The 21,792-nt window shown below is 40.0% G+C and overlaps 1 protein-coding gene across 2 annotated transcripts in view; it reads left to right on the plus strand.

Moving 5' to 3' along the window:
* The first annotated feature begins 853 nt into the window (after nt 1–853).
* Nucleotides 854–21,792, plus strand: part of LOC126354494 (lariat debranching enzyme-like) — an 83,560-nt gene continuing 62,621 nt past the window's right edge. Inside the window, exons 1-2 of one of the 2 annotated variants that reach the window (XM_050004223.1) lie at nt 854–1,073; nt 7,686–7,884. In XM_050004223.1, the coding sequence (XP_049860180.1) occupies nt 7,688–7,884 (197 nt within the window). In that variant the 5' untranslated portion in view covers nt 854–1,073; nt 7,686–7,687. The remainder of the gene's footprint in view (nt 1,074–7,685; nt 7,885–21,792) is intronic. The other variant, XM_050004221.1, reaches the window with a different exon arrangement.

The following is a 21,792-nucleotide window of genomic DNA, read 5'->3' on the forward strand; positions in this document are numbered from 1 at the left end:
CTTAACAAGTCAAGGGCATCTTTTTTTAAATACCGGGGTCCTACAGTCTTCAAAATTTTTTTGTTCTTCTTCACTTGATCCTTCTGATACAGTTTTTGTTGCTGTCTGTACTTGGACTGAAAGGTACTTTTCTTGTCCCGCAATAGTTTTGCTCCAGGTATAGCGATCTGCATATTCCAATACTCCACTCATTTTTTGTAGACACGAATAACTGTACTTAATTCTTCCACTTCATCATCAAAGCAGGTCTGTGTTGACGATTCAGATGAATCTGGCACTGGTATGTGCTGAGTTTAGCTGGCTGCTACTGTGGCATAGGAGTTTTTACAGCTTTAGATTGTCGAAATTTTATGGCACTTTCCTCTTCATCGTCAGTTAAGGTGGCTTACTTTTGTTTTTTATTATTGTCTGCATTCATGAACTGACTTTCTTCGACCCGTAGCGTACAAAACTTAACATTATTATCAAGGTAAATAAGGTCTTTTTCATAAGATCCTCTCGTCTGCTATTCACTAGACGTTTTATGCTCCTAAAAAGAAACATTAATCATCGTTATACATATAGTTTGCCAGCGAATCTTGAGGATACAATTTAGTAACATGATGGTTTAGGCCTCCCAGGGTCCTTAGGAAACAAAAAAAAGACAGATGTGGTATCTTCTTCTTGTTGTTGTTGCATTTATTGTGCTACGCTACGCTCCCATTTGTAAAAACCAGTGTACAAACCACAATAAACAATAACTATTCACCTACGCTTTCACGATGTCAACACTTTTACTAACTGGCCGCTTGGTGCACTGTTGGCGCAGTAGGCAGCAAAATCGAGGCGAAGTGTCGCGACTGTTATGTCTGTGACTATACTCTCGATAACACTTTGACCTGACGATGCTTAACTGTTCTCTCTTTAGCGTCTAGCGATGAGAAGTGCATTGGAATTACGAAAAGTGACGACTTTTATTGTGCAAAGTTGGAAGAAGATGAGGTTAACTGTTATGTGGTTATGACGCAGGTGGATATAAAAAAAACATTTAATGGTTTTGTTTAATCTATATCAACAAAATTCATATGCATAAGGTAGGCAGACCACGCTATGCGATTATTTCTCGTGGAAAAATTGATTCATTTTGAAGGTAGCAGCTACAGTTTGGTATTAGTTTCGGAGGGAAGTTTACAGCATTTGTCTCTTGGTCTTAATTTCATTTGGACGTTTACCGTATTTGTATTTTCGTCTTAGTTTCGGTTTACCGTATTTGAAGCAGTCCGGACCCATCACGGCTGAGGACTTAATTTGTCATTTCTTTTTGTTTACAGTGGTGTAGTATTTTCAGTGTTTTAGAAGAGGAAAAATGTAGCAAGTGGTTTACATAATAGGACATTGACTCTATAGTAAACATGAAACTGTTTTTATGGAATATATACCATGCGTGGTCCCATGTATGGTATGATAAACATTGTGACACTGAAACACACCCTCTTCAGTTTTCAGTTCGTTTGCAACAAATTACGATTTTGAATTCTTATTGTTCCGTACTTTTGTGTAGATCTGTTTTAGCTGACATATTTCCCCTTAAGATTTTTTGTTTTTGTTTACAGAGTTGTCATTCTTATTGAATTTGACACTGCCATTTCCTTTCTTTAATCAAAAATTTAGGTTTGTGTATTGACACACACCTGTGGAGTTAATTTGCTTTCTTCTACATACGTTCACGTTATCCGAAAAGCTGTTGATGTACGTATTAAAAGTAGCATTGGTTCAAGTATTGATAAATCCATGATCGAACAGTGACAATAATATGTAAAGGATAGATTTCTACTCACTGTATAGTGCAGATGAACTGGAAATCAGGGATAACAAAAGGGCTGCTGGAAATCAGGGATAACAAAAGGGCTGCTAAACAAGTGACCTTTCAGTCAAAAGGCTTTCTTCTGAAGTGGTTAACACCACCACACACACATTCACGTGAGTGAGTGTCACACGTGCATGACCACTGTCTCTGGACATGTGAACGCTGAGGCCTTGGTGAGTGACAATGTGCGTGAGAGTTGCGCTTCCACCTGAATGCGTGAATATATCTCTCTCTCGTTTAGCAGTCGTTTTGTTGTGGCTGCCTGCTACTCGAAATCACCATTATATGATGATTGGCAATGTATCCTTTCCATAATACTATCATTGGTCGAATTTGTAGAATGTATGGTTAATTATATTGATTCAGATTGATGGCCAAAAGTAACAACTTGAGTGACACCATAAGTATGACTTAAGATTTTTAAAAAGCTTTAAAGTCTTGTAATGGATTTTTTACTTTCAGCAAATCTGCTGAAATGCTTTAAGGTTCTGCAGTACTTGTTTTTCTAAAACATCCCAGTATTATTAAGGGGAACGCGAATGCTGTTGATTTTGTGTTGGACCTCTTATGCATTAATCTGTGCACCCTGTTATCATTACAAGTCACTTTAATTTTGTGGAACAGCAACATTTTACTGAATAATACGCATAGCAGGAGAAGAATTTTGAGATATTTAAAAATAGGTTTACATTGAGATATTATTGTGTTATTTAATAACAGTGATTTTCAATTACACCGTATAACTACTTTGTGATTCGTGTTTTAGTGAGTCAAGTGGTAGGGCCAGACGTTTCTTGGGCTCCATATGCTCACTGTGTTGCTCGTTATGCAGTCACAAGCGTTGCCAGGTGGTACAGACTGCAAGGGGTTGGAGGAGACCAGGCAGGACACACTGGAAGGGTGACAGGGGATGGGGAAGGGCTGCCAAATATGCAGTGCTTTTTGCATGATCTGTTGTGTTGCAATAAAAATATTTTTATCCAAATAAGGCAAGACTGTATCTACTGAAGTCGGTACTTTGGCAGTTGTATTGGTTTCACAAGGCTATTGAAAAGAGCAATCTCCGATTCTGAATGTTTATATCAAGTGATCATAAATAAGCTATGTGTTTTTTCACATCTGGCAGTCTCATGTCATAGTTTGCCCTTAGTTATAAGAGATATTATGAGGTTTTGAAATTAAGAAACCTACAGCAGTTAATTTTGAGAACTTACAGTGAAAAATGTATTCGCTTGATACTTTTTGTTCAGCTTTGTGTTCCACAGCTGAAGTTGTCCCAGGGCTCTACCTTTATCCTAAATTTGTTTTCTTGTTTACTGACTTCACAGTTGTGTGTGTGTGTGTGGGGGGGGGGGGCACTTCCTTCATGAGTGACTGTAAGGTTTTAATTTTATTCCTAGGAATTACCTATTCTATTTGCATACCACATGCTTTGTGCCTTCCTAATAACATTTTTAGAAACCTTACAATACTGTCTGTAATAGGCTACTGTAGCTCAGTTATGATTATTTGTAAGGTTTTGATGTAATACCCTTGATATCCTTATATCTTTAGTCATCCACCCAGGTTGCCAGTTGGTGCTAGCTCCTTGTTTTAAACGTTCTAATGGAAAGCAACTTCAGAGGAACACAATAAATGTGTTGAGGGAAACATTATAATATTGTCTGCACTATCATCACTATAAACATCCAATCATTATTTTCCCTTAATGAGTTTTAAAACAGTCGATGTTACCATGTGATTAATATTTCTAAATGGTTTGTAATTATATTTAATGTGTGTGGATACAAATTCCTTTTAGTGTTAAAATTTGTACGTCGTGGTAAGAACGCCATTTATCTGTTCCCTAATGGAATTCCCATCAGGTAAAAGTTGATAAAAATGTTTTGTGTAGTTTTGCTACTCTTCCCCTGTCTGTGGGGCTGATCTTAGGGTATAATTATCATCTAATTTGTGTAGTTTTGCTACTCTTCCCCTGTCTGTCGAGGTGCTCATAGGGTTTTAATTATCATCTAAAAAAAATAAAGTGACACAATTAAAACTGTTTCTTCGTTTGTAGGTACTTGTGTGTAGTCTGTGTACACACTAAAGTGTCCGCGTCACAGTTCTGTAGGACACCACCAGAAGAACCAAAACAAAGCAGCACACCCATTGTCAAGTAGTGATGGATCGCCTCCTCTAGTGTCGTGTCACAGTACTGTAGTATGGACACAGTGTACCACGATCGCAGATATGTACTTTCAAAGAGAGTAAAAATAATTATGTGTCTTAATTTTTTGATGTGATAAAGCTTCATCTAAGTCATATACAGGGTCAAAAAGGAAAGTGTTAAGAAGGTTGCTTAGTTTTGACATGGGTAGAGAGGGGCGAATTATCAGAACTAGTACAGAACTCTTTAGGAAGAGTGCTAGAATTTTTAAGCCAAGTAGAGGGTTCCATGACGTCAGCTGCAATTTAGGCTCTTTGGTGAAGGATCTTGGAAATAACAACAGGAGATAAGGAATAGTTCGGTCCACAATATGAATTGTTCAGTTGAGGATGAGTCTTTAGGCACATTGCTGTCAATGCTCCTCACACTAGTGTGTAGGGAAGAACTGTTTCAACATTATGCAGGTTGGAGCAGTCTTCGGATTGTGTTAATTCAGAGAGTCAGAAAGCACCATGAATCAAGGAGACAGTCTCGCAAGAATGTACTTGATATATCATTCCTGAATTGATGAAATGTAATTGTTACAAGTTTCAAGTAACAGTAGTACAGGATTTGTAATTCTTAGTTCGTTGTTTGGTATAATGATGAATCTATAAGGCAGCAATGTACCAAACATAATTTTTTTAAAGACAGAGGGAGCAGAAGTTTTATTGCTCACCTAAAGAAAGAAAGACAAAAAGAAATATTCAAGCCAAATTTTTGCACCAAAATGTAAATAAGCTTTCGTAATAGATTTAAATGTAGCCCTACTCTTTTCATAGCTGTTTACAATTAGGAAATTTGCTCTCAGTTTTAAGATACATGATGTTAAACATAGAAAAAATAATGTTACTATGTTAGTTTAGAGCACTAATAACTTCATAAATATGTCTGTAGCATAGCTCATAATCCACTATTTTATGACAGGCAGGCAGACAATGCACTGACAAATAATCATGTTGCCCGTGGCCTTTCATAACTACCAATTCCTTTTTAAAATATGGGGAAAATTTGTCCCAACAAAATTTTTATGAAAGTTTGAAGAGAGGATGTGCCATGGACATTGCATTCTGATCTACATTTATGTTATTTTTGTAATCTGCACAAAAATCTGATTCAAGGCAGTGGCTTGTGTATCACTCTTATTAGGTCAGAAAATATTGCTTGCCAAACATAATTTCTTTCACATATTTCCATTTTGGAAATAGCTGCCCTCATACAGACATCTGTAGTACTTATACCACATTACATATGGGCTAAGATTTTGCAGAAGTCCAAGTAGGATTGTAAAGTGCATTCTGAACACATTTCAACCAAATTTAAGATGGTTGAGTTGGGAGCATATTACAGATTGGGGCACTTGGCGCAGAATGCCTTAGCAGTTATCTATATTTTAGTACAACATAGCTAACTTGGGGACATCGTTCCAGTTGCAGGTTTCCTATGTAACAGTTGACGGAGGCAAGAAGTAGTTTGATTTTCAGTATTTCATGCTGTTATTGAAATAATTAGTAAAGTGCTGCTGGGGGAGCATTCAGGGGCGAGGTGGAGATATGGTAGGGCAGCTAGGTACAGTTGGTAGTTTAGATGGAGTGCGGTGTAGAGGGGGGGGGGGGGGGGAGGAAGTGGAAAATAAGTTAAAAGACTGGGTGCGTTGGTGGAATAGAGGGCTGTGTGGTGCTGGAATGGAAATGATGAAGGGGATAGATAGGTTAGGACAGTGACTAATGAAGGGTGAGACCAGTAGGGGTATGGAAATGTAGGATATATTGCAGGGAGAGTTCCCACCTGCACAGTTCAGAAAACCTATTGTTGGTGGGGAGGATCAAGGTGCTATGGGCACCTGCATGGCACCACCCTGTGCCAGCCTATTCATGGGCCATCTGGAGGAATCTCTCCTAAACACCCTGAATCCTAAATCCCTCATCCAGTTCATATTCGTCGATGACATCTTCATGATGTGGATTGAGGGTGATGACACCCTATCCACATTCCTCCAGAATCGCAATGACTTCTCCTCCATTCGCTTCACCTGGTTCTATTTAACCGACAAGCCACCTGCCTCGGTGTTGACCTCCACCTCGAAGATGGCTACATCAGTACGTCTGTCCATATCAAACTGACCAACTGCCAGCAATACCACCACTTTGACAGCTGCCACCCATTCCATACTAAGAAGTACCTTCCATACAGCCTGGCCACCCATGGCCATCGCATCTACAGTGATAAGTGGTCCCTCTCACAATACACAGAGAGTGTCACTGAGATCTTGCAGACCATTATTCCCCCCTCTCCCCTGCCCCCTCTCCACATTCTACAAAAACAGATTTCCCTGACCTTTTCTTTTCAGTCACCCACCACCTCCCAAAGTACCACCATCTGGCTACAGAAGTGCATTCCCCTCATGTCTAAGCACCACCCAGGACTGGAGCAACTGCATTACATTCTCCTCCATGTTTTCAACTACCTCTCGTTGTACCCCAAAATGAGAAATATACTACCCACTATCCTCCCCCCCCCCCCCCCCCCCCCCAGTGGCGTTTCACCAGCTACTGAACCTGCAAAATATCCTCTTCCATCCCTACACTACCCCTGCTCCCAACCTCTTGGCTCATAACCCTGTAATATACCTAGATTCCAGACATGTCCCATACATCCTCCCCCCATTACCTGCTCCAGTCTAGTCACAAACATCACCTATCCCATCAAAGGCAGGGCTACCTGTGAAACTATTCATGTATTCTACAAGCTAAGATGCAACCACTCCGCAGCATTCTGTGTGGGCATGGTGTCTGGTCCTCATGAATGGCCACTGACAAAGTGCAGCAAAAAAACAACTGGACCACTCTGTTGCTGAGCAAGCCACCCAACATGGCATATTTCATTTCAGTGGCTGCTTCAGAGCCTGTGCCATCTGGATCCTTCCCACCAACACTGGCTTTTCTGAATTGTGCAGGTGGGAACTTTCCCTGCAATATATCCTATGTTCGAGTAACTCACCTGGCCTCAACCTCCATTAGGCATTGTTCTTGCCCATCTAACCCATTCCCTGTTTGCATTTCAGTACTACAAAGCCCCATATTCTCCCCTTTACCCCTCCTCCCCCTCTTTCTGCACTGCCCTCCGTCAACATCCTGACTGCATCTAGCTGTGTACCCTCTCTCTATCTCTTCCCTACATGCTCCCGCATCAGCACTTTACTGTCCGTAACCCTTATCCTGATATCCCTTCCCCTCCCTGCCCCAGCTTCTTCCTTACCCCCACCAGTTGCCTCTCCCATCACACACTGCTGTTATAATCTGGCTTCAGCTCTCAGAGACTGTGGTCTCTATTTTTGGCAAAGGTCTTGTTGGCCTAAAGCTTATTTTGTGACAGTCTTTTTGTTGTACATATCTGCAACTCAGCATGTCTGCTGTATGGTAAATAACAACTATCCTTTTCATAATATTGTTGCATTCCATCCTGGACTTTCCATTGTTTGTTTAAATTTTTTGTTGTAGCTGACTTTATTTTGGAAATAATTATATATTTCTAGCTAACTTGAATGCTCAATGCAGCGTGTAGGCTGGAAACACTGTGTTGAGATATTTTTGTTTCAGTCAACACGTAGTGTTGACATGTTTTAATTAAGTCCAGGAATTTGGTTTACAGATATGAAGATAGCAGTAGAAGGTTGTGCTCATGGAGAGTTAGAAAAAATTTATGAAGCAATTGAGCATCTACAGGAAAAAGAAAATGTGAAGATTGATCTCTTAATATGCTGCGGAGATTTTCAAGCTACAAGAAATGCTGAAGACTTGCAGTGCATGGCTGTGCCACGAAAGTATCAATCAATGTGTTCATTTTACAAGTAAGTTTGTAATGTAACTGCTGATGTCTTGGTATTGTAAGGGTCATTCAAGTGAAACCTGGTCACTAGTGCAAAATAATGGTAATGATTTTATTAACTCAAAAATGTAGTTATACACAATACATATATACTCAAAAATAGTCACCAAAACTGTTGGCACATTTGTCCTATTGCAACACTAACTGGTTGATTCCATCATTGAAGAAGCTAGTAGGCTACTGTTGTAGCCAGGCCAGGACCCAATGAAACACTTTGTCGTCCATCGCAAATCAATGTCCGCGAGTAACTTGCTCCAATGTCATCTTCACTGCATTGGGCGTGTGTGGGTGGACATTATTAAGCAGGAGGATGACGCCATTGGACAACATGTCTTGGTATTTTGACTTGATGGCTCTTCTAAGGTTCTGTAAAGTAGCTTGATAATGATGGGCATTGATGGTGGTTCCCCATTCCCGGAACTCGACAAGCAGTGTGCCCTTGTGGTAAAAAAAGGTGGACATCATGACCTTACCAGAATTGGTGTGCACAGCCTTTGATTTCTTTGTAGGTGATGAAGTCACATGTTTCCACTGCTTGCTCTGACACTTCATTTACGGTTCAAAATTGTGACACCATGTTTTGTCACCTGTGAAAACACACGACATAAAGCCGTATTCCTTCCCATGATAATGTTGCAGAAGGCTCAAAGACAGTGCCATTCGAGTATTGCGCTGGTCAGTTGGTGAGGAACCCACTACACACAGATTTTTCAAAAGTTCAAGTATTGATGCATTATGGTGTGGGCGGTGCCCAGGCTAGTACCCAGTAACTGACAGATCTCGTCCACAGTGATTCTGAAGTTGTCTAAGACTAAAGCATTCACTTCAGCAACCATTTATGACATGATGAGCCTGTCCAGGATGGGCATCGTCTTCCAGTGACTTGTGCCTCTCAAGGAATCGTTTGTGCCTTTCCACAACACTTGAACGACTCAGACTGTACTTACCATACACAGCCTTCAACTGTCTATACATTTCACAGCCCCCAACTCTCGCTGCCACCAAAAATCAAATCTCTCCTTGTTGTTCCAGCTTAATCGCCTGCATATTTGGTGGTAGACGACAACTTGTGTGACCACCTTCCCTTTGGCGTTAGACCACACTGGCGCTATGCAACATCAAACAATGTGCACGCACCAGCCTCTCTACCAATAGATGGTGGCACCATACCTACAATTACGTGGTGCCATCATACGTTTAAGGCAAAGGTAGACACACTGACCAGGTTTCATTTGAATGAACCTCGTATATAATACATTTGCTGTAGCATTCCTACCATGGAATTTTCATTTCACCTCTGGTGGTTTCCAAGGGATAGTGCCATCTGGAATCGAAAATTTGTTAACTTCTACATTTTCTCTGGGTAGTGCCTAAATACGCTCACCCCAGGCAGCTCAGCGAGTATTTGTCACTTGCAAGTGTGATAAATCCAGGTTTTGTGTCACAGCTAGACACAGACTAAAGTCCATGTGACAAAAGGTGACCCTGACAGTCAGTGTGGACCTGGCACAGCTGTTTTGCATGTCAGTCACCTAATTTGAATTTGTATACACCCTTACAATAATACCTGTTCTGCAGCTCTGTAGACAAGTTGTATCCAGTTGCATAGCTTCCATATCACTAGCAGCATTTTTTGCATCACAGTTGAAAACTGACAACAATGCGAGCCATCTTTCACTATACAAAGTTTACGCAAGTCATTGCCAGAAGCTAAGTTCAGCACTAAGTTCTTGGTTGAAAACATAGCAGGGAACAAATCTTTAGACTGAAAGTAAAGTGAACTCTAAACAGAACCAAAGAACAAATTCATTATTGTGTTAAACACAAGACACAATGATGATTGCAATTTAGAGTCCTGATCAGAAAATTAGGTAGCTGTTGTATTTTGGGGTTGGTGAGCAGAACAGATTTGAGCAGGCAGTTAAACTTCTGAGTTGGTCATCTACTTCTAATAGCGAACAAATGACTCTACATATGAGAAGAGTTTGCCGTGACCTGTGGAGTTGTGGTTGTTGTTGCAAACATAAATATCTGGTAAACAGATATTCGCCAATTCTGCGAATTAGTTTCCATATTGCTGGATTTGTGACGTATTGGTTTCCATATTGCTGGTGTTACGGGGTAATCGGTCGCTTCTCCATATAGTCAGCCAGTATGGGCTGAAGAGCTCCTAGTGGGCTAAGTCTCACGCAGTGGGGACGGTTGTATCTGTGCTGTGGAGGGGTGGGAGCAAGGATCCTCAATGGGTAGTATGTGCAGACCTGCAAGCTGAGGTCTGTATTTATGCCACCTGGGAGCCATTGCTGATGTAGGTGACACTCTCAGGGGCTAATTGTGCTCTGAGAAGGTGGTGTCAGGGGTGTAACACCATTTAGCTGTTGTGGCCAGTGTTGATTTTGATGCCCCATGAGTTACTCTTGTCTGGCTACTACTTTAAACAGTTTGTGCTTCCCTGCAACCAGTGATGATGCCTTAAGTCCTCACTAGTGTATGGTCATATGTAGGAGCCCAATCTAGGGAGTCCATATGGTAGTATGGACTACCATATTGTATGTGGTAAATGGCTTGAGGGGATTAGCTTGCTGGGATGAGTGCAGGAGATCAACCTTGCATCGTCTTGGCTGGACTGTGGTGGCATGTGAAGGTGGATACATACCGAAGGTCTAAACATCTCAGGGCTTCCTCAGAGTCACTTAACTGTTATCTTTTTCATTTAGGTCTTGGAACATTGACTAACTTCTCTGCTGATGTGTTTGAAATAGGATGAGGAGCAGTGGTAAGCTCCCATAATAGTAATTTCTCAAAAAACAGTGCTCATCATGGTAATGGTTGCAGTATATTATCTAGTAAGTTCAATTTGGATTCCGTAGAAATGTTGGAACACGAGAGCCAATTCTGACTGTACGACTTATTTTAGAAGATAGATTCAGGGAAGGTAAACCAGGTTGTATACAGCCCTGGACAACCAGGAGATCTGGGAAAAGCCTGGGAATTTTTTCAACTGGGAAAAACCTGGGAATTTTTTAGAATTCCACGAGTTTTTCATTGTTTCAGTTTTCTGTTAAATTTTTGTAATTTTGACTGGTAAGAACCATTACTCTAACAAAGGATATCACTATATTCTGCTATGCAGAATAATACTTCAACAATAAAACATAAACAAGAAAGAAAAATGAAAATAACTTAAATTGCAAAGGAAATGCGCCATATGCGACGACACACACAGTGCTCATGCAAGCGTATGCTGACTGCAAAATGTGTCAAAGGCTTTAGGAAGACTATGCAATGCTTCATAACAACAAATTGCCTCTGATGAGTGTGAAGTCATAACTGTTTACAATAGACTTTTTTTTAGCTTTTATGAGAGGGCACATACGCAGTTGAGTCATGTTTGAGTAGTTTTGGTCTATAATTATTCATATGATTTTGAAACGCATCCATCTTGCGTTGTGAACATTTTTTAACACATTTTAAGTTTATTTCTGAATGAATCAAAATTTGATTTTGAATGTGTGCATAGCGTATGTGATGTCTCTGTCAGGAGAATCCTCGTCGCATCTAGAAATAAACTTTCCGCAGACAAAAGGGGACGGGGCTCTATGAGCTGAGCAGAGTAAGGCTGATCGGATGAATGTCAATCGCTGTCTGATTGTATGGGTGATTGGGTTTGCGAATAATCAACATTGTTATAATTACTAGTGAAATCCATAGAATCAGACTACCAGTTGAAAATAAATGACTAACAGGTGAGAAAGACTATGTATTATCTTCTTGGTGTGTCCAAGAAAATGAAATATTGACAGAAAATTTTTGGCCAGATTGTTACACTAGTAAGGACCAGTTGTAAAATCCCCGGCTAGCAACCGCTTAAGTTCTATTCTGGAAGTAACACGGAAAACGTGTTGTACGAACATGTAACAATGCCTAACCAGTGAATAATCGTGGGATAACTAAACATGTGATTCTGGCAGGGTTAGTGAAGTTAACAGGCGAACAAGTTTTGGCAATGGTGGGAATAGCTACAGAATTGGTGATGACAAGATTGTTTGTTAGAACGAGGAAGGAGAAGAAACGGGGACATCACACAAATTATGGAAAAATAATACAATCCCAAATTTATATAAAAATTTCGCATTACTGCTTATCGATCTCATGCTTGAGATACTGGTGCGTATGAATGAAATGTGAAACTATTTCCTAGTGTAAAGCTTTTAGCTTGTAGTAGGTCTAATAGGCATTTGTTATTAGTGATATTGGTACTTCATGAATTGTATTCTGTCGTGTTATAAAAATAACCATTTGTGCCAAAACAGTCTCATTTATTTGGTGTGTGTTACAAAACTGCTGCAATATGAAAAAGGCCTATTTTGTTTTATCTAGCAGACAGTGACAAAATATACATAATCAGATCGAGAAATCACACCAGTCTTGGGTATTATTTGTATTAGTAGCTTTTTCGGTATTAGATAACAACATTTCTATTTTTCATGCAGCAAAACATTTGACGAACTTTGGTGAGGTAATAGATTCTTTCACAGAAAGGAAAACACTCCATGTAAAGCTGTAGCAAGATTAGAGAGAAAAAAATGCTAGGAGCTAAGGATTGAAGAAATGTGTACTTTCTTGCTTGTCTCTTCTCTTCATTAGTTTTATGTATCCTATATTTAATATTATGTCACACAAAACAGCAAGTTATTAGCTAATAGGCAATAAAGAGTTCAAATTTTCTGAAGAGGTCTTAATTCTCCCGATTAGAAGTAATCCCATTCACTATTAATTGCGAGATTTTTTTAAAAAAAAGGCAGGCTTTCAAACTGGCCAACTGGGAGGAGGAGAGGCACCACAGGACATTTCAGTTTCCACTGTCCTGAATATAGCATCCGTTACAAAATTTACACGTTTCAATTCCATAGAGTGAAATACAGTGTTGTGCGATATAAGACTGCTGCATGAAGAGGCTTGGCACTGCACTTTGGCACACTTAAGACGAAATAACATGTCTTTTACTACATTTCCTTTAACACATGTTTTATGTTTCAGACTTTTCAGAAAGATGTGCGCTACAAGTTGAACATTTTTTTTTTAACCATTGACCTGCTTAGCAATTATTGTAGATGCGGGGCTGATGTGCAAAGCAGTCTTGAGTTGTAGTGGGTCGTCTCCCCGTGACCCGTGTTTACATTTAGTGATTTTGCTGTTTTCCCTTCGTTTACTCTCACGTCAAATGAAAACAAAACCTATATCTGTGGCTGGGAGCTATCAAGTGAATTAAAATACATTCATAAATAGTGGAAGGCTAAAATATGTTATTAGTTTCAGATTTTATTTTATATCTGCCTTTCTGACAGTCAACCATTAATCACCTTGCAGAATAATGAAGTTATTTTTGTGTGTTTGCCAAAGAAATTTGACTTTTATTAACCTTTTCCACAGAGGCAGTCAATGTATTTGAAACGAAATGTTTAATTCCACAGTACTGGCTAGTTTCAACTGTTCACTGCATTTCAAGTGCACATTTTCATCTTGTAACACTTATGGCGTTATGCCATAATAAAGAACCAAATATGATACAATACAGTCCTGAAAACCACCTCAAAAGCTTAATATCAGGGCGAGGTCTATGTCATTGGGAATCTGGACGTATGTATGTGCACTTTAAATGTGCATGTTTTAGTATGGTTCACAAAGTTCTGATGCTCTTGCAGTAGCCTCTGATGTCTTGTTTCTTTTATGACATAATGTATGATCTTCCAATGTTTTACATACGTACGTACGGGCTTCCTACATCATGGTAGCTGTGCAAGTGCTGCGTCACCTGTTACCTGCACTCTCTAGCAACTGCTGAAATGAACCAATTTCTAACAAGGTGCAGGAAAATATGGTTTGAAAAGTGTTACTTTCAAAGTAAATATCCTTTTATGTAAGTTGAACTGTGTGCAAGAATGTACCACAAATTTCTTAAATCACAGAGCATTTGACTCTCATTTAAATATCAACACTTTGATGATGAGCCATTTACAAGAATTTCGAACCCTGAAGGCCAGATGTTTGACATTATTAAAAAATTTTCTGGCACATTTGTGTGATACATCTTAAAGTGTAACACATGCAAAAAAAGATCAACATTATATGTGAAAGCGTAGCTTTTCTTGCAGCTTGTTAGACTTAAAAACCAATATTATACGTGAAAATTTAGCTTTTCTGTAGTAACACTATGTATATTAATTTAAACTATTAACTTTCCCTGTTCGTGTGTTCGTGCTACTTAACAGTGATGTTGCTGATGGCTGACTACATCACATGTCTTATGCTCTGAATATCTGCTGTCATCAGCTGGCTAGATCACATGATATGAGCTATGACTGGCTTACAAAAGCGCACCCCACTCTCGATTTCGATGTTTTGGAAAGTAACATGCGATGTTCGGTGGAATTCCAATTTATACTTTTGTAATATGAAAATACACAGCGTACATGTTGCTGCACATCAAAGATATTTCCAAACATGTCTTTTTTCATGAGTTTCATTCTCTAAAGTGCCACGAAATTCTACGCCCATGTATAAAACCATAACCATTCAAAGGATTGATAAGTTTTGCTGTTCCAATGGAAAATATACTGTCACTTAACACGGAAAAGGTGTTTTCACCTGGGAGAAAGTGTATTTTTAACTGGGAAATGTGTGAAATATCCGGGAATGTTTTTTCCTTGTCTGTGTATACACCCTGTAAACCTACACTTCTAGCATTTGCAGACTTAGCGAAAGCTATTGACAATGTTGACTGGAATACTCTTTCAAATTCTGAAGGTGGCGAAGGGAGTGAGACAGGGTTGTAGCCTATTCCCAATGTTATTCAATCTATATATTGAGCAAACAGTAAAAGAAACAAAAGAAAAATTTAAAATGTAGAGTAGGAATTGAAGGCCACGTAGAAGAAACAAAAACTTTGGTGTTTGCCAATGACATTGTAATTTTATCAGAGACAGCAAAGGACCTGGAAGAGCAGTTGAATGGAATGGACATTGTCTTGAAAGGAGGATATAAGATGAACATTAACAAAAGGAATACGAGGATAATGGAATGTAGTCGAATTAAATCAGGTGATGCCGAGGGAATTAGGTTAGGAAATGACACTTAAAGTAGTAGATGAGTTTTCCTATTTGATGGTCAAAATAGAGAGGATATAAAATGTAGACTGGCAGTGGCAAGGAAAGTGTTTCTGAAGAAGAGAAATTTGTTAACATTGAGTATAGATTTAAGTGTCAGGAAGTCTTTTCTGGAAGTGTTTGTATTATGGAGTGTAGCCATATATGCAAGTGAAAAATAGATGATAAATAGTTTAAATAAGAAGAGAATAGAGGCTTTCGAAATATGGCGCTACAGAAGAATGCTGAAGATTGGATGGGTAGATCACATAACTAATGGGGAGGTATTGAATAGAATTGGGGAGAAGAGGAATTTGTGGCATAACTTGACTAGAAGAAGGGATTGGTTGGTAGGACATATTCTGAGGCATCAAGGGATCACAAATTTAGTATTGGAAGACAGTGTGGAGGGTAAAAATTGTTGGGAGAGACTAAGAGATGAATACACTAAGCAGATTCAGGAGGATGTAGGTTGCAGTGGGTACTTAAAGATGAAGCAGCTTGCACAAGATAGGGTAGCATGGAGATCTGCATCAAACCAGTCTCTGGGCTGAAGACCACAAAGACAACAACAACAACAAGTAGTTTGCTTGTATAGCCAAAAGGCAAAATTAATGGCTCGATATCTGTGACCAGGTGGAATTTTGTTCTGTATATAAAAAAAGAAATTTTTAGATACAGAAAATAATAGCCTGTGCTTTCTTTCCTTTGTGATTATAGTTAACTGTTCTAAGCCAAGGACACTATAATTTACTGCTCGAACAGTACACACACATGGAGTACAAAGTACAATTAGCAATACCGAAGAAGCTGGTGGAGCCTTGCACTATGGTCTATATAGACATTAGCTCCAACAGGGGCTGTCATATTATCAGGCTGGGTGACCTCTAGTGGCTGAATCAATCACAAACTTCATGCACCAACTATGAAGCAGCACACACATAAAATTTGTAGTTACAGCACTTCTCTTCCTTTGTGAAGAAGTGAGCACTATGGCCACTTCCGTTTTTTCCGTGGTTGACTTAGGTTGTTGGGTCACGTGATGTGCTGCTTCTGGTGTGTAGGGTCAGAAGGGGCACTCGCATGGACAGGGTTGGTTCCTGCCCCCTATGAGAAGGTACATGGTCGGACAGGTGATGCTGGCACTTCTTCCATTTCTATATCCGAGTTCGAACCCAGGGAAGGAGGTGGCAGTGTGACAGGCAGCACCAGCTCTGATGGATGCAGTAACAGCAGAGGCATTGGCTGCGACACTGCGGGAGTCGAGGTCTGGCCAAGCCCTGGACAGCTGAACTGGGCACCCACACCATAGGAGACAGCTGTGGAAATGTCAGCAACAGTGGTGGAGAAGGTGAAGGCATGGGCCACAATGTAGGAGGCAGCTGGGCAGGCAGAGGTTGTGAGGGTACCAGAGGCACACCCAAGGTGCAGCTGCTCACCTGAGGTCATAGCTGATTGGTGTGGCACGATGTGCTTGCTCCCCTCAGCCAAGCAGATGACACAGAAGTGTCAGCCACAAGTGCTCCCAGTTCTGGACTGCTGTCAGACAAGTGGCGGACCACTGAAATGTTAATCCCTTTTTCCAGTTATGATTGAAAGGATATGATATCTGTGCAGCATTTGGTATATATTTTCCATAGTGCTTTATCTGGGGCACAGGGAGATTGTCCATTGTTTCAGAGACATGTATGTGATACCATCTTTGCTTAGTATGCCGCTGAGGTACTGAATGCTTCGTTGAAAAAACTTCACTAAAATTTGAATTTCATCCAAAAACTCAATCTGTTGAATAGCTGTTAAACTTTTTTTAAGTTTTTACTTCATGGGAGAAATGATAACTATAGTCTAAATAATTTGTTGTGTGTGGTATCCTGTAGATAAGCTGCTTGTGTTTCTGAAATATTGTGGGGAGCACTTGCAACAGTTTGAATAGTGTACTGATTACCACATCATCTCTTGATTTTTGCATATATGGGCAATTGCAGGTAAGCATCAGCTAAATCTCTATTAAAATAGGACTCACTCCCCCCCCCCCCCCCCCCCCCAAAAAAAAAATAACTTTTCCAGTACCTTCTGGATAGCGAGTTGAGTAAACATAAGCATTAGATGGATAATATCTTCAAGTTGCCACAATTCCAAACTGTGTCTTTAGCCTCTTTAATGATTACCATCCTATTGGTGTCAAATAACACCTGTTTTTCTAATCGGTCAAGTTCTGCTTTAACTACCTATGTCCTGGAAGAGGCACAAGTCCAGCCCATAATGAACAAGGGATAGTATTATCTGTTCTCAGTAGCTTCAAAGTATGTGGGCAACCCAGATTAGATTCAAATAAATCAGAATACTCCTTATATAAAGTATCAAATCATTAAACTGAATACTATTCGATGTGATGATATTTGTGTATCTTTTATTTGAAAACCAGAGGTGGTAAAGACTTTCAGACAATAAATGTTGCTACTGTTGACGATTATGATAATGAGGATGATGATGTATATGTTGTCGTGTAATCAGTTGACTTTACCTACGAATTTGGTGCTGCTGCCGCCATCGTTTGATAAACTTTAAGTGTGGAATGCACTAACATCATGCTGGGGATTGAGTTCCTCGTGGCATGATACAAATTAGGCTGGGTGTGGAAATCAAGACTGATTTTAGATCACTGACCAAAAATGCAGTAGGGAGGGACCATTCTGTCTGGTGGTAATGTGAGCTCAAATCACAACCATAGGACAAAGCCAGGATCCTCTTAAACTCAACACATACAATCTAATTTTAGATTGATAAAAGTGAGGGAACTATTGTATTTTAGAATCGACATGCGGTGGCTTCAACAGCAAGAAGCGAACTATCAACCCAGCTGGTGGGCCAAGTATTTATTTCCTGTGGCAGACCAATGGACTCGTGTGACATGTAAGCCATGACCTCAAGAATCTCAACTGCCACAAGCAAAACTATCTGCTATACAGATACTAAGTGCACACTTCAACTCAGCCTCTGTTACAGAGGGTGCAGGGAAAAGCTTGCAATCGGCTCATTGTCATTGGCTGCTGGGACAAGTTCTGCCTTGTTCGCCCAAAGCAGCTAGCTTATAGTTTGTAAAAGAAACAAACGTGTGAAGGGTCAGTGTGTACAGAAGTGACAGGAAATTTATGATGAGCTGCTGGCAGGATCAGATACATCACCTTTGCCTATTTTTCTGAACAATAATAGTGAGCGGTTCACGCAACACTTCACATGACTCAACACTATTTTCATATTTTCAAAATGGCTATTATTGCTGTGGTGTACAATGTTATGTGCCTAATGTTGGCAAGAGTATAAACATTCCAGAGGGGGTATGATGTCAGCTTTGACAATGGGCGTGAACATTTTCAGAGTGGCATGAAGTCAGCTGACGTTCTCCATTCAGAGTGGGGTCAGGTTAAAGTGTGTGATTAATATTATTGCCACCCCTACCTGACTTAGTTTCTGTGCCTCTGTCTTGGTGGATATTAGACAGATCTACTGAACTTGCTACTCGTCTGAATGGTCTGTGTGCTGTTATCATAAAATTAGTACATGGTTCAGTTAGAGTAGTGCGTATTTTTAAATATGAAGTGCAATTTCTTTAGTTGGAGTTCAGTGTCTGGTTGCCACCATGGTAATTGGAGACTTACAATGATCTATTTAATGACTTGTCCTGTCACGTTGCTTGAAGTTGGTTAAGAAAAAAGTTGGAAGATCTAATTCAGGATAGCGAGAGATTAAAACTCTGCCTCATCCTAACCCTTCCTTCCTGTTTTCTGACAATGAGTACATTGGCTACTGCTACAGCCAGCGTGTAAGAGCTACACAGCATTTGGAAATGTGATCAAGCTGTTCATAAAGAATTAATGCAGTATACATTAATGTAAATTTGCTTTAATTTGCTCAGCCAGCCATGCTGTGTGTAGATCATCTTGTAACAGTAAATAGCATTTATTTTTTATTCCTTCTGTTATGCTGGTTTTTTTTTGTTTTTTTTTTTTTTTTTTTTATGTACAGCACTCCAAATTCTGCCTGTAACACATCAGTTGTATTATAGAGATAACTTTATTACTGTTAAATACTGAGAGAAATTGCAGAGCATGTAAATATGATCTCTGCAACATAATTATTTTTGTGTCTTGTATTACACAAACAATAGCCTTGAATACAATGACTAAAATAAGCTTACCTTCAGAAGCTACAGGTCCCAATACTGTCAGTAGAAACACTTAAAGTAGAGATCAATATACCCTATTTTTTGGGTCAGTACAAAACTTGCTCAGTGAGCAAAGAGGCATTGATAGGGGAATGCTAGAAAGGAAAGGAAGAAGGGGGAAGGGTAACAAGTTTCTCAAATCCTAGCGTAAGATGGACCCATTCATTATGAGGAAGTGGCCATGTGCTTGTGATGTGTTTGAACATAAGTTTTCTTCTTCTGAAGAAGAACTTCATCTGAAAGCTGAAATATTTCTGGTATTCTTTCTCGTTGTGCCTCTTGTGTGGCGCAACACCTCCCCTATGTGGTGAATGGCAATCTATCCTTTCCATATTGTTGTTAAAACAAAAATAAGAACATTTAGTTAGGGGGGGAAATGGAAATAAGTATGTTGCAGAGGGCAAGAAGGGTACACAAGGTCCCAACAGGTGGTGTGGGGAGTATATGTAAGAGATGATACCATTTCAGTGCTTAATTTGTGAAAGTTGTAAATGGACTAATATGGTGAGGTGAGATTGTTCCCCTGTACTTACCTTCAGGAGATGAAATGTGTAGCGCTGCTCATAAACACAGATAAAAGTAAAAGTGATACACTGGAACAGTTGGGGAAGGTTTATTCATCTGTCCTCCCTGAGGAGAAATAGATAATGTGCCACCTATAAGTGTTTGTATTGGCAGTATTACACATTTTGCCTCTTGAAAATTAGTATTGGCCAGGAATTCTGTCTTTGATATGAGTAATATGTTGAGGCATTAAAGGCCTAAATAATGCTCTTTCGATATATAGCAACAGTCTTGCCAAATGTTTGAAATTGCTCATATTGTTTGCCACGTGATGTATGTTAAGTGCACTACTTTCTAAAGGGGGACAACCTACCATCAGATTGACTGAATGTGTGCATGAACATAGAAAAGTATCTTGAGAACATCTGGTACCCAGTTCCTGAGTATGTCCTCAATTGTGACTCAAGAGACCTGAATACCCATTATTCTATCCCCCCCCCCTTTCCCTGCCCATGTGCTCCTTCCCCCTCTATCCGTCTAATCCTCCCTCCTCTAAGTCGGTCTCCTCCTCCTCCTCCTCTCTCTGTTCATCTCTTTCTCTCTCTGTTCATCTCTTTCTCTCTCTATTCATCTCTTTCTCTCTCTGTTCATCTCTTTCTCTCTCTGTTCATCTCTTTCTCTCTCTGTTCATCTCTCTCTCTCTCTCTGTTCATCTCTCTCTCTCTCTGTTCATCTCTCTCTCTCTCTGTTCATCTCTTTCTCTCTCTGTTCATCTCTTTCTCTCTCTGTTCATCTCTTTCTCTCTCTGTTCATCTCTTTCTCTCTCTGTTCATCTCTTTCTCTCTCTGTTCATCTCTTTCTCTCTCTGTTCATCTCTTTCTCTCTCTGTTCATCTCTTTCTCTCTCTGTTCATCTCTTTCTCTCTCTGTTCATCTCTTTCTCTCTCTGTTCATCTCTTTCTCTCTCTGTTCATCTCTTTCTCTCTCTGTTCATCTCTTTCTCTCTCTGTTCATCTCTTTCTCTCTCTGTTCATCTCTTTCTCTCTCTGTTCATCTCTTTCTCTCTCTATTCATCTCTCTCTCTCTCTATTCATCTCTTTCTCTCTCTATTCATCTCTCTCTCTCTCTCTCTCTCTCTCTCTCTCTCTCTCTCTCTCTCTCTCTCTCTCCCCATCTCCTCTCTTTCTCCCTCCCCCCCCTCTCTCTCTCTCTCTCTGCCCATCTCTCTCTCTCTCTCTCTCTCTCTCTCTCTCTCTCTCTCTCTCTCTCTCTCTGCCCATCTCCTCTCTCTCTCCCTCCCTCCCTCCCCCCTCTTTCAGTTCAACTCCTCGCATCTCTCTCCACCTGTTTCCTCCTCACCTCTCTATTTGTCTGTTTGTCTGTTTTGTCCTCTCCTCTCTGTCTGTCTGTCTCCTCTCCCTGTTCTCTGTCTGTCTGTCTGTCTGTCTCCTCTCCCTGTTCTCTGTCTGTCTCCTCCTCTCTGACTGTCTAAAGTAATAAATTGAATTTTTTTTCCTTTCACTATTTTGTGGGGGTTGTCACAGAGAATTTTTTTTTTTGCAAAGGTTTGAAATTATAGTTGCACAAAGCGCTCTCATTCTCAAATACTGGATGAAGAAAGTCAGGGTATTCATGTGTTGTGAGTTACACTTCTTTTTCATCCCCGCTCCATGTTTGGTAAATTGGTGGTCTTTATCACCATAGTGATTCTTTCCAGACAGTAAATGATACATGTAACAAGTTTGGTTGAGATCAGTCCAGTGGTTTCTCTTGCAGTCCACCTTTACATTGTGCTCTGTCCCTTCTGTTTTGTCTGAATTGAAGCTTGCATAATGCTTACTGATGTACTGTCTTTAACTTCCTCCTCTCTCTGTACATTAACTTTATTTTTGCATTCCTTCTTCATCATAAAAGGTGAGTCCTTCTTACCCTATGGCCTGTGTCCATGAAAAAGGGAACATCTTGTTCTGAAACAGAGCCTTTTTTTGTTTTAAGTG

The sequence above is a fragment of the Schistocerca gregaria genome, chromosome 3, assembly GCF_023897955.1.
Source record: "Schistocerca gregaria isolate iqSchGreg1 chromosome 3, iqSchGreg1.2, whole genome shotgun sequence".
In the NCBI taxonomy this organism is placed as follows: domain Eukaryota; kingdom Metazoa; phylum Arthropoda; class Insecta; order Orthoptera; family Acrididae; genus Schistocerca; species Schistocerca gregaria.